The sequence below is a fragment of the Megascapheus bottae genome, chromosome 9 (assembly GCF_031878675.1).
Source record: "Megascapheus bottae isolate mThoBot1 chromosome 9, mThoBot2.hap1, whole genome shotgun sequence".
Classification (NCBI taxonomy): Eukaryota; Metazoa; Chordata; class Mammalia; order Rodentia; family Geomyidae; genus Megascapheus; species Megascapheus bottae.
In genome coordinates this window covers 16,833,932-16,846,046 of record NC_143517.1, presented here as the reverse complement: position 1 = coordinate 16,846,046, position 12,115 = coordinate 16,833,932, and the positions used below count along the sequence as shown (strand labels likewise).

Here is a 12,115-nt window from a genome sequence, read left to right as displayed (position 1 = left end):
CCTAAGTTTCTTCATCTGTAAACAAAGACAAAATCACTTACTATATTATAAATATCAAGATACCACCCTACCCCTTCAGCCACACTGCCACTTCTGATTTTTTGGTGGTTAACTGGAGATAAGAGTCTCACAATCTTTAATGCCCAGGCTGGCTTTGAACTGTGATCCTGAGATTTTAGCCTCCTGAGTAGCTAGGATTACAGGCATGAGCCACCACACCCAGCTTGTACTCTGTTTTTATGCATTAAATATTGACCAGCTAATATCTTCCAAATACTATTTTTTTTTTGCCAGTCCTGGGCTTGGGCTCAGGGCCTGAGCACTGTCCTTAGACTTTCTCAAGGCTAGAGCTCTACCACTTGAGTCTCAGCACCACTCCCGGCTTTTTTCTATGTATGTGGTACCGAGGAATCAAACCCGGGTCTTTGTGCATGCTAGGCAAGCACTCTACCACTAGGCCAAACTTCTGGCCCCCAAATACTATTTTAAATAATATGGAAACAATGATAAGCCTATGTTTCCTCTATTCAAGAAATTAACAACCTAGTTAGCAAAAGAAATACAATGTATTATTTGCTATAATAAGTTTATATTCAAAACATTGAATAGCCTGAGCTATTACAGGCTGATCCTGTAATCCGAGCTACTCAGATCTGAGGAGCAAGATACAAAGCTAGCCCCAGAAAAAAGTTCATTAGACTCTGATCTTTAACTAAATACAAAAAAGGAGGGCTGGGCCGTAAGTGGTAGAGTGCCATTCCTTGAACAAAAATGCCAAGGGATAACCACCCCAGGCCCTGATTCAAACCCCAGAACAGAAGGGAAAAAAAAAAAACTGAACATATGAAAATAGAACAATTAATAATACATAAGAACAGAGTACTTAATTAAAACAACAATTTCATAACATCTGAAATTTTAAATTAGTTGCACTACAAAAGCTAATTTTAAGTTGGTTGTATGTAGCTTCAATATAAACTTTTTTTTTTTGCCAGTCCTGGGGCCTGAACTCAGGGCCTGAACACTGTACTTGGGCTTTTTTCCCTTAGGGCTAGTGCTCTACCACTTGAGCCACACCACCACTTCCAGCTTTTCTCTGTATGTGGTACCGAGGAACCGAACTCAGGTCTCTGTGCATGTAGGCAAGCACTCTACTAAGCCAAACTCTCGACCAAATATAAACTTCTTTGTCAAAGGAAACACTAAGACACATGACTATATCCTGAAACTAGTTTACTCCCTGTATATAGTATAGTATAAGCCTGATCATTTAACACACACACACACAAAAAAGTTCAGAATTTCAACACAAAGAGGATAGTTATAAATCTTCCTTCATAAATCTTCCTCATTCCCATCCCAGGTCTAGAATAGTGTTTGAAATTTTCAATAAATAAACAAGTAAAGTTGGGGGCGGGGGAGGGAGCATAAGAGTATGGCCTAGCAGTAGAGAGATTGTCTCTCATACACGAAGACTGGGGTTTGACTCCCTGGTACCACACACATAGAAAAAAACAAAAGTTGGGCTGGGAGCATGGCCTAGTGGTATAGTGCTCACCTAGCATGCATGAAGCCCTGGGTTCAATTCCCCGGAACCACATACACAAAAGAGGCCAGAAGTGGCACTGAGGCTCAAGTGGCCCTGAGGCTCAAACCCTAGAACTGGCAAAATTTAATTAATTAATAATAATGACAATAATAGTTTCATAAAAACTTGAATTTCAGCTGGGCACGGTGGCTCACGCCTATAATCTTAGCTACTCAGGAGGCTGAGATCTGAGGATCATGGCTCAAAGCCAGCCCAGGCACAAAAGAACCAGAGACTCATTTCCAATTAACCTCTTAAAAAATTGGAAAGTGAGGCTTAGCTCAAGGGTAAGGTAGTAGCCTTGAGCTGAAGAGCTCAGGGACAGTGCCCAGATCGAGTTCAAGCCCCATCACTCACACTCACACTCACACTCACACATACCCTCTTGAATTTCAGGTATTCTTTAATCATTAAGTAAATGTTGAGTACCTACTATGTGCCCAATACATCTGGGATCCATCAGTATGCTGGAAGGTCAAAATGGTGATACAAAAGTAATAATGAAAAAGAACACACATACCAGGAGTTCAGAATTTTAAGAGATGAGAGTAGAAAAAATGGAAATTAGGTCTCACACACACATACACACACATCTTTTTGGGCAAATCCTGGGACAGAGGACTCTAGTCCTAAGAACGAGGGCCTGGGTACTGTCCCTAAGCCTCTCAAGGCTAGCACTCCTCCATTTATGCCAGAACTCCATTTCTGAATTTTGGTGCTTAACTGGAAATAAGAGTCTCACAGACTTTCTTGCCTGGGCTGGCTTCAAACCACAATCCTCAGAACTCAGCCTCCTGAGTAGCTAAGATTACATGCTACTAGCAGCACCTAACATATTTTTACATAGTTTTAACACATAAATGAAAATGTCTACTAGAGAGCCAGATGGTAAAGTTTTAGGCTCAGTACAGAAACTTGGGCTGGGCTAGTAACATTAATTTAATAATTCAATTTTAAAACTGTTCTCCTGCGAATAAATGGTCAAGTATTCTTAATTCTCAAGTGACTATTCTTGGCCAAAAAAAAAAAAAAAAAAAAGTTTTCTTTTTTTGCCAGGCATGATGGCTCACACCTATAATCCTAGCTATTCAGGAGGCTGAGATCTGAGGATTGAGGGTCAAAGCCAGCCAGGACACTAAAGTCCATGAGACTCTTTATCTCCAATTAACCACTAGAAAACCAGAAGTAGTACTGTGGCTCCAAGGGTAGGGCAGTATCCATGACCTGAAGAGCTTAGGGATATCACCCAGGCCCCACAACTGACCAAAACAAAAGGTTTTTTTTTGTTGTTTTTGTTTTTTCCAGTCCTGGGCTTGAGCTCAGGGCCTGAGCACTGTCCTTGAACTTTCTCAAGGCTAGAGCTCTACCACTTGAGCCACAGAACCACTTCCTGCTTTTTTCTACGTATGCGGTACTTAGGAATTGAACCCGGGTCTTCATGCATGCTAGGCAAGCTCTCTACCACTAGGCCAAACTCCCAGCCCCAAAAGTTCTGTTTTTTATTAAGTATCCATGACATCTTACAGTCTAGAAGCCAAAAACCAACTAAGGAATATAGCTGGAAACTACACACATCCAAACACTACAAGAAGAATGGCACCATCTCTCCACATTCAATGTATCTTTTTTCCCACCTTCTTAGATATGTTCCAAAGACTGTTACTGTCACTTTAAGAAAGTATCTTCTACTGCAATTATATTCCTGATAATCGAACAACAACAAAAACCTCTTGACATTCTTTTTTTTTTTTTTTTTTGGCCAGTCCTGGGCTTGAGCTCAGGGCCTGAGTCCTGTCCTTGGATTTTCTCAAGGCTAGAGCTCTACCACTTGAGCCTCAGCACCACTTCCAGCTTTTTGCTATGTATGTGGTACCGAGGAATCGAACCCGGGTCTTCCTGCATGCCAGGCAAGCACTTTAACCACTAGGCCAAACTCCCGGCCTTGACATTCTTTTAAATGTAAAGATTTATGCTTCCTTGTCTTTCACTTTCTTTTTATGCTTCCTATGGAGATCCAGTTATCTAAGGTAAGTATGGTCATCTTGGTTGTAACCAACTTTGTCCACCAAGTGACGCTAGCATACATTCCAGTCCTACGAAAATAAAGTTATGAAAGAAGCAAGCCAAATGTGTTGTGCTAGCAACCAAAGCCCAGGCTGTCTCTTATCTGACCTTCCACTTTGTGATTATTTTTGAGAAAGGTCACTGTTATCCTTTGTCTGCTTTGCCTAATAAGTTGTATAACAGTCCTCAAGATGGATCATGGTACTTTGTTGCTGTCCAAGACAAACTTCTCTGTGCATCTAATAAAAAAAAAACTGTGAATACTAAATTGGCATGTCTTTCTTTGGTCTTTCAGAACTTTGAGAATGATCAGTATCACATTCTTCACTGTAGTTTGGAAAATGGACTGTCAATGCAACAAGAGCAGTAAAGAAGCTTTAACAGCAATTTAAGACAGTGAGATGAGAATCTAAAAGAAGTAGAAGAAAATTATCATAAAATACAGTTATTGGGCAATTCACAGGCTATTTACAGAAATATTGCTTCACCACTGCCTCACACACATAAATCAAAACTTAAGTTTACTAACCTGATCTATCTTTTTCTTAATACTTGAAAAAGAATCATAACTGATCCAGTCATGTTGGGAAATTTAGTACATCTCATCCATACAAACCTAAAGCTGGGCCTCCTAGTCCTTCTGTCAGCCTACAATCTATAAGTGAAAAGCTTTCTTCAGTTTTGCCCAATGATGACCCTGCCTTCTACCTGTCTTGTCATGCTTTACCAAGTAAGACTCTCCACTAGTCTAGTCTTGTCTCATTGTGTATTTGTTGCTGTAGCTATCTATCACTTTCCAAATTGTATGAATACTGATCCCCACAGCCATATCCTTGAAGATAGGATTCACACTTTGTGATTCATTTCTGTTTTCCAGTATTTACAATATTTAAAATATTTACAAATGTGCTTGGCAAAAATTTATTTTCCAGGGCTGGGAGTTTGGCCTAGTGGTAGAGTGTTTGCCTAGCATGCACGAACACCCAGGTTCAATTCCTCAGTACCACATACATAGAAAAAAAAATTATTTTCCAATGTGAATTTATAAACACAATTGACAGGCTTTGCTGCAAATCTTCTAAGTAATACATGTCCTGACAACATATAGTTCAAATGATTCTTAAATATCTTAACTATTTTCAAATGTCTGATGATAATAAGCATAATATGGTGAGCAAAAAGCATATTGAAAATACTTGCACAATATTAATAAAAAGAAGCATAAGAAAACACCAAAAACAAATACAAAACAGAAACCAAAAGCAACGAATAAACTGATGGAAAATTATCATACATAGATTATCATCTTGTTAAAAGATACAAAATGATAACATTCAAACCTCTCAGAAAAAATGCAACTACTTTTCTAATTGGTTGAACCATATATGTAGATGACTGCAAACTACAGTTTAAAAAGCTAAAGTAAAAGAAAACATTTTTAAGGTGACCCTACCTTTCTTTTTGCTTGGGTAATGCCCTAAAGTCAAAAAGAAAATAGACCATTGAAAAAATATCTTCAGTCAAATTCCATTCTCCCCATGTGTAAGTGACAATAAATAAGAGACTATTTGTGCATTTGATACAAATATGACATAGTAGCAGAAAAACTGAAGGATATCTTGGATGTCTAAAAACATCATAATTATTTAAAATATTTTTATAACCTTAAAAAGTAATCTATATTCTAAAACTTTATTATATAATTTTGACAAAATTACCTCAAATAACTGTTATGCTATGTTCTGCTAGTTAAAACATCAATTACAAAGCAAAGACTTTGACAGCTGTTCATGGAAGCCATAATGCCAAGCTAGTGGCACTATTTTGGGAGGTGCTAGAAATTTAGCAAGGTGCTGGGACCTTGCCAGAAGTAAGTCACAGAAAAACTATCCTTAAGGGAATACACCTACCTTATCCTTGCCCTTTCCTGTCTAGCTTTTCTGCTTCCTATCTGCCATAAAAGCAACCTTTTTCTGCCACATTATTTGGCCATGTGTTTCAGCCTCACCACAGACTAAGAGCCAGTCAACTACAGTGAAACCTCTGAAATTCTGAGCCAAAATAAATCTTTCCTCCCTTAAACTGTTTCTCTTAGTTCTCAAGCAACAACAGCACCACAAAAAAAAATATATATATATATATACATATATATATCAGTAGTTACTAAACATGTTCAACAAAATATAAAATGCTTATTAGCTCATAATAATCAACTAGAATGCCACATATCATTTTAACATACAGTTGATAAATAGAAGACTGAGAAATCATAATCAAACCATGATAGCTTTACAGGAAACATGGGACAATAAGAACTTAATCATTTAAAATTAGGAGCCACTTCCCTACTCCAAATGTACAAGTCTGTTGTCACTCACTATATCCTACTCATCCATCCCATTTGAAGATCGAATCCAGGGCTTTGTACATGCTGGTCATACCTTCTACCAATGAATCAAACCCCCAGGAAAAGTCTGTGTTATTTCATGGCACAAGTTCTCAACACCATTTTTTTCCTTTCAATGTCATATATGTCACTTAACTTTGGCTAAGCTATATGACATTGGTAGATATCATAGAAAATTAACACATGTATCTAATAAGAATTTAAGAGATGAATTCTGAAGCATAAGACACAATTTATTAATACAACTTATTACCTGAGTAAGATAACGTCTATAATCCTGGCGCAATTCTTCTTTTAATTTATGTTTCTTCCGTTCATAGTCTTCCCCCAGAGGCAAACTTAATCCATAGTCAATTCCTAAAAAGAAAACAACTTTAATATTAAGTAATATAGTTCATTTTCAAAGCACTTTCATTGACGTTCTACCTGCTACATAGTAAAGCACAGCTGTACAATTCTGAAACTGGGCTCAGAAAAAGTTTCAGATTTACAGTGTTCTGACTGGTAACACATGCTCATAATGGCAAATGTCATTCTCATCCATGAACACTGGCCAACCTGTTTCCTTGCTAAGAACATTATTTGTGTTTATCTCCTTCCAGAAATTCTTCTATGCATCTACAGGCAAATAATTTTGTGTCCTTGGATAGGCATTGATATGTTATATTTACTTTTCCTCTACTTAGAAAATGATATAGAATGCTTAGCAACTTGTTTTCAAGATAGCAAAATTATAGGGAAAAAAACTGATTACCTCCACCCTTTTGCTTAATTTTACTCACTTTTACAAAAAAGTACCTACAACAACTTTGTGTTCATTATCAATTCTTATCTTTAGTTAACAAGAGTAGCTTTTCTATACACATTTTTTAGAAAAAAAATAACAAAGCTATATGCTTTTAAAATTGCCAAGAATTTAAAGTTCACCTGTGTATTCTGACTTCACATAATGGTTAACCTTTTTATATTCACAATCCAATTCCAGATTTTTTTCAACCGAAACTCTGTTTTTTCTATTTTTTCCAAATATAAACTCTGTAAATGGATGTAATTTTTTGAAGAAAACTCAATTTTACGTACCTTTCTTCACACAGAACTCAAAAATTACATTTTGGGATGATAACCCAAATTATACACTAAATCCACTGAACTACATACTTTATTCTAAACTTCATGATACATAAAGATATTTAAAAAGACCTGTTGAAAAATTATATTACAAGCCAGAGCATGGTGGCTCATGCCTGTAATCCTGCAATTCAGTAGCTGTGATTCAAAGCCAGTCCAGGCAAGAAAGACTGTGAGATTCATATCCAATTAACCACCAGAAAACCAGAAATGGCACTTTAGCTCAAACTGATAATGAGTCTTGAGTGAAAAAGCACTGGGTGCCGTCCCTTGAGTGAAAAACCTTAGCGACAGCACCCAGACCCTAAGTTCAAGCTCCAGAACCAACAAAAACAAAATTAGATTATAAGCTCTAGTGGTTCCTTCCTATACCCTAACTATTCAAGAGGCTGCAATATGGAGACCTTACATTGAGTCCACCCAAGGAAATATCATCTCCAGTTAATCAGCAAAATGCTGGACTGAAGTGTGGTTCAAGTAATAGAGCATCAACTAAGCAAACAAGCTGAGCAGTCTCAAGGGCCTGATTTCAAAGGTTCCAGTACCACACACAAAAAAAGGCAAAGTACCACAAAAATCATAAGTACATTTACATATTTAAAGCCCTCCCTTCTTAGTCCTACTATGTATACACTAGTATAGTTAGTAAAAATTATCATTTCTAAACACTAAAAATTCTATAGCTACTACAAGCATTATAGACAAAATAACTAACTACAATTAATAAAAATTACCATTTTTGTGCCTTGTAATGCAGCACACTATGGGAACTTACCATATATGTGTCATATTACTGCTTTATTACATCACTGAAATATTTCAGGGGGGAAAAAGCCAAAGTAGTAAAACATAAATGTACGCCTACTTATCTTTATAGAATATTAAAATCCTGCTTTCCTTAGTAAGCACTATAGCAGACTGCTGATAAATATTTTTGGCTTATTTTAATTTCTTGGTGACAAACCATAGGATACATGGGGTACCTCTCACCTATGCTCCTAACTAACTTCAAAAGAATGTAAAGCATTCCATCAGTGTGGAATTTCCTACCATCCTGGAAAGGAGCTCTTTCCTCACAAAGGAATCAAATCCCTCCATTTTTTTAAAATATTTTTTATTCTAATTAATAGGGTTACATGATATTTGCCATATAGAAGGTGCATTAATTCACATACATTGAGACCCTTTCACATGTCTTGGTACCCATTACCCTCCCCCCACCCCCCCATCCTCCCCCACCTCCATCTTGGTTTTCCCCCTTCCCTATCAAATTTCAAATAACCAAATACAAATAAATTCAATGTATCAGATAACAAAGTGAGATACTGTAACAATATGAGATACCCAAGGGACAGCAAAGGAGATGAGAGATAACATAGTACATTAAGGACAACAATCATTCATTATATGGCTTTTGTTTCACTATCCTGGAGGTCCTTTCAATTAGCTTCATACTATATGGCCTTATGTATCAAGGTTTTGCTCTATTGCAGATCTCTGCTAGTAGAGCCCAAGGTTTCTACTGATTATGACAAATGAGGGAAACCATTGAGCCTAAGTTCCTTTGAGTCTGGCTTACTTCACTTAATATGATCTTTTCTAAGTCTTTCCATTTCCTAACAAATGGGGCGATGTCGTTTCTTCTGACAGCAGCATAGAATTCCATTGTGCACAAATACCACAACTTGTTGATCCACTCATCAACTGAGGGACATCTAGGCTGGTTCCATATCTTTGCTATGGTGAATAATGCTGCAATGAACATTGTTGTGCTAGTGGATTTAGTATGCCCTAGATTCTGGATGGTTGGGTAAATGCCAAGTAGTGGGATTGCTGGGTCATAGGGGAGTTCTATGTTTAGCCTTTTGAGGCACTGCCATACTGCTTTCCATAGTGGTTGAACTAGTTTGCACTCCCACCAACAGTGTAGTAGTGATCCCTCCTGGCCACATCCCCTCCAGCATCTGTTATTGTTCGTTTTCCTGATCCTGGCCATTCTAACTGGAGTGAGGTGGATTTGCATTTCTTTTATGACCAGAGATGTTGAGCATTGCTTCATGTGTCTATAGGCCATTTTTGTTTCTTCTTCAGAGAAGACTCTCTTTAAGTCTTTGGCCCATCTTTTAATGCGATGGTTGTTACTTTGGAGATTAGTTTTGGAGTGATTCAATTTTTTGAGTTGTTGATATATTTTAGATATAAGGCCTCTGTCCATTGTTAGGTTGGTGAAGATCTTCTCCCACTCTGTAGGCTTCCTAATTAATTTACTAGCTATGTCCTTTGCCATACAAAAGCTCTGCAGTTTAATGCAGTCCCACTTATCCAGCCTTTCTCTGATTTGTTGTGATTCTTGGTCCTTATTAAGAAAGTTTCTACCTGTGCCAAGAAGGCCTAGTGTATCTCCTATTCTCAGTGTGTCAGCTTTTACCTCCAGGTCTTTGATCCATTTGGAGTTAATTCTAGTGCAGGGTGACAAAGAAGGATCCAACTTTAGTTTTCTGCAGGTGCTTAACCAGTTCTGCCAGCACAACTTGTTGAAGAGGCTGTCTTTCTTCCATTCTATTTTTTTGGCTCCCTTGTCAAAGATTAGGTGGCCATAGGTCTATGGTTTAATGTCTGGGTCCTCAGTTCTATTCCATTGGTCTTCAGGCCTGTTCTTGTGCCAGTACTAAGCTGTTTTGAGAATTATAGCCCTGTAATAGAATCTAAAGTTTGGAATTGAAATTCCTCCAGCGCTTTCTGCTAAGAAGTGTTTTTGCTATACGGGGTCTTTTATTATTCCATATGAAATTTTGAATTGCCTCTTCTATTTCTTTAAAGAATGCCATTGGGATATTGATGGGTATTGCACTGAATTTGTAGATAGCCCTTGGCAAGATTGTCATTTTCACAATGTTGATCCAGAATATCATGAGGGAATACTTCTCAAACCTTTACGCCAACAAATTTGAGAATCTAGAAGAAATGGATGAATTCCTAGCCAATATTAACATACCCACACTGAACCAAGAAGAACTAACCAAACTCAACAGGCCTATTTCAAGCTCTGAAATAGAAATGGCAATTAGAGAACTTCCACCTAAGAAAAGCCCAGGGCCAGATGGATTCACAGCTGAATTCTACAAGGTCTTCAAAGCAGAGCTCACACCAATACTCCTCAAGCTCTTCAACAAAATTGAAAATGAAGGTTCTTTACCAAACTCATTATATGAAGCCAGTATAACCCTCATCCCCAAACCAGATAAGAGATTCATCAAAGAAAGAGAACTATAGACCTATTTCTTTGATGAACATCGATGCAAAACTTCTCAACAAAATACTGGCCAACCGTCTACAACAACTCATCAAAAAAATTATACACTATGATCAAACAGGATTCATCACAGGGAGGCAAAGCTGGTTCAACATACGCAAATCAATTAATATAATTCAACACATCAACAGGAGCAAGGACAAAAATCACATGATTGTCTCAATAGATGTGGAAAAGGTATTTGACAAGATCCAGCACCCCTTTATGTTAAAAGCTCTGGAGAAACTAGGAATCCATGGAACATTCCTCAATGTAATAAAGGCTGTGTATGACAAACCCACTGCTAGTATTACACTTAATGGTGAAAATCTAAAGCCATTTCCTCTAAAATCAGGAACCAGACAAGGATGCCCACTCTCTCCACTACTCTTTAACATAGTATTAAAATTCCTAGCCAGTGCAATAAGGCAAGAAGCAAGCATAAAGGGGATCCAAGTAGGGAAAGAGTTGCAGATGACATGATTCTGTATTTAAAGAATCCTATAGACTCTACTCCCAAGCTCCTTGAGCTGATTCATAACTTTGGAAGGGTAGCAGGGTATAAAATTAACCCTCAAAAATCAACTGCCTTCCTTTACGCCAACAGTGAGAGGAACGAGGCAATAATCAGGAAAGCAACTCCTTTCACAATAGCCTCAAAGAAAATAAAGTACCTAGGAATTACCTTAACTAAGAATGTAAAGGACCTTTTTGATGAAAACTTTAAAACCTTAAAAAAGGAAATTAAAGCAGAACTAAGGAAATGGAAAAACCTCCCATGCTCCTGGATTGGAAAAATCCCTTCATTTTTTAAATACAGAATTTAAGCCTAAGGAGAAAAATAGTTTTGATTCTCACATTCAGAATGGAGTAACAAATATGAAACTAAGTTATAAGAAAGAGTTAACTCAGGAAGCTGAGATCTGAAGATCAGGATTCAGAGCCAGCCTGGGCACAAAAGGACCTCAGACTCTCCAATTAACCTCTGGAAAAAACAGGACATGGAGCTTGGCTCAAGGGTAGGGCCACAGCCTTGAGCAGAAGAGCTCAGGAACAATACTCATGCGGAGTTCAAACCCTATGACCCACAAAAGAAAAAGAAAAAGGAAGGAACGAACAAATGAACGAACGAACAAACAAAGGTAGATTCAAGAGGAGCTGGGCCTAGTGGTAGAGTGCTTGCCTAGCAAGCATGAAGATCCAGGTTCAATTCCTCAGTACCACACACACAGAAAAAGCTAGAAATGGTGCTGTGTGGCTCAAGTAGTAGAGCTCTAGCCTTGAGAAAGCCCAAGGACAGCACTCAGGCCCTGAGTTCAAGCCCCAGGACTACCAAAAAAAAAAAAAAAAAAGATTCAAGGGCCACTCTTTTTTCATTTTTACAATACAGCCTATATACAAGAAATACATCAAATAAATGTGGAAACAAATATACACTGAATGCCTAAGCAAAAGAAAAATGAAAAAGGGAGGAAAGAACACATTTATTTTGGGATTTCATTTTTTTACTTTGGAAGTCTGACTGCAGAGCAAAAGGAATGGCAATCAGTAACCAGAGTTACTACATATCTAGTTATGTAAGATCACAATGGATATTCTATTGTGTCAAGGAGAAAAAGACAAAGGTGCAACAGGT

The 12,115-nt window shown here is 37.7% G+C and overlaps 1 protein-coding gene across 3 annotated transcripts in view; it reads right to left on the bottom strand.

The window, feature by feature from the left end:
* Window positions 1–12,115, bottom strand: part of Cspp1 (centrosome and spindle pole associated protein 1) — a 112,472-nt gene that overhangs the window by 79,441 nt on the left and 20,916 nt on the right. For all 3 annotated transcript variants that reach the window (XM_090338915.1, XM_090338913.1, XM_090338914.1), the window contains exon 4: window positions 6,313–6,416. In XM_090338915.1, the coding sequence (XP_090195041.1) occupies window positions 6,313–6,416 (104 nt within the window). The remainder of the gene's footprint in view (window positions 1–6,312; window positions 6,417–12,115) is intronic.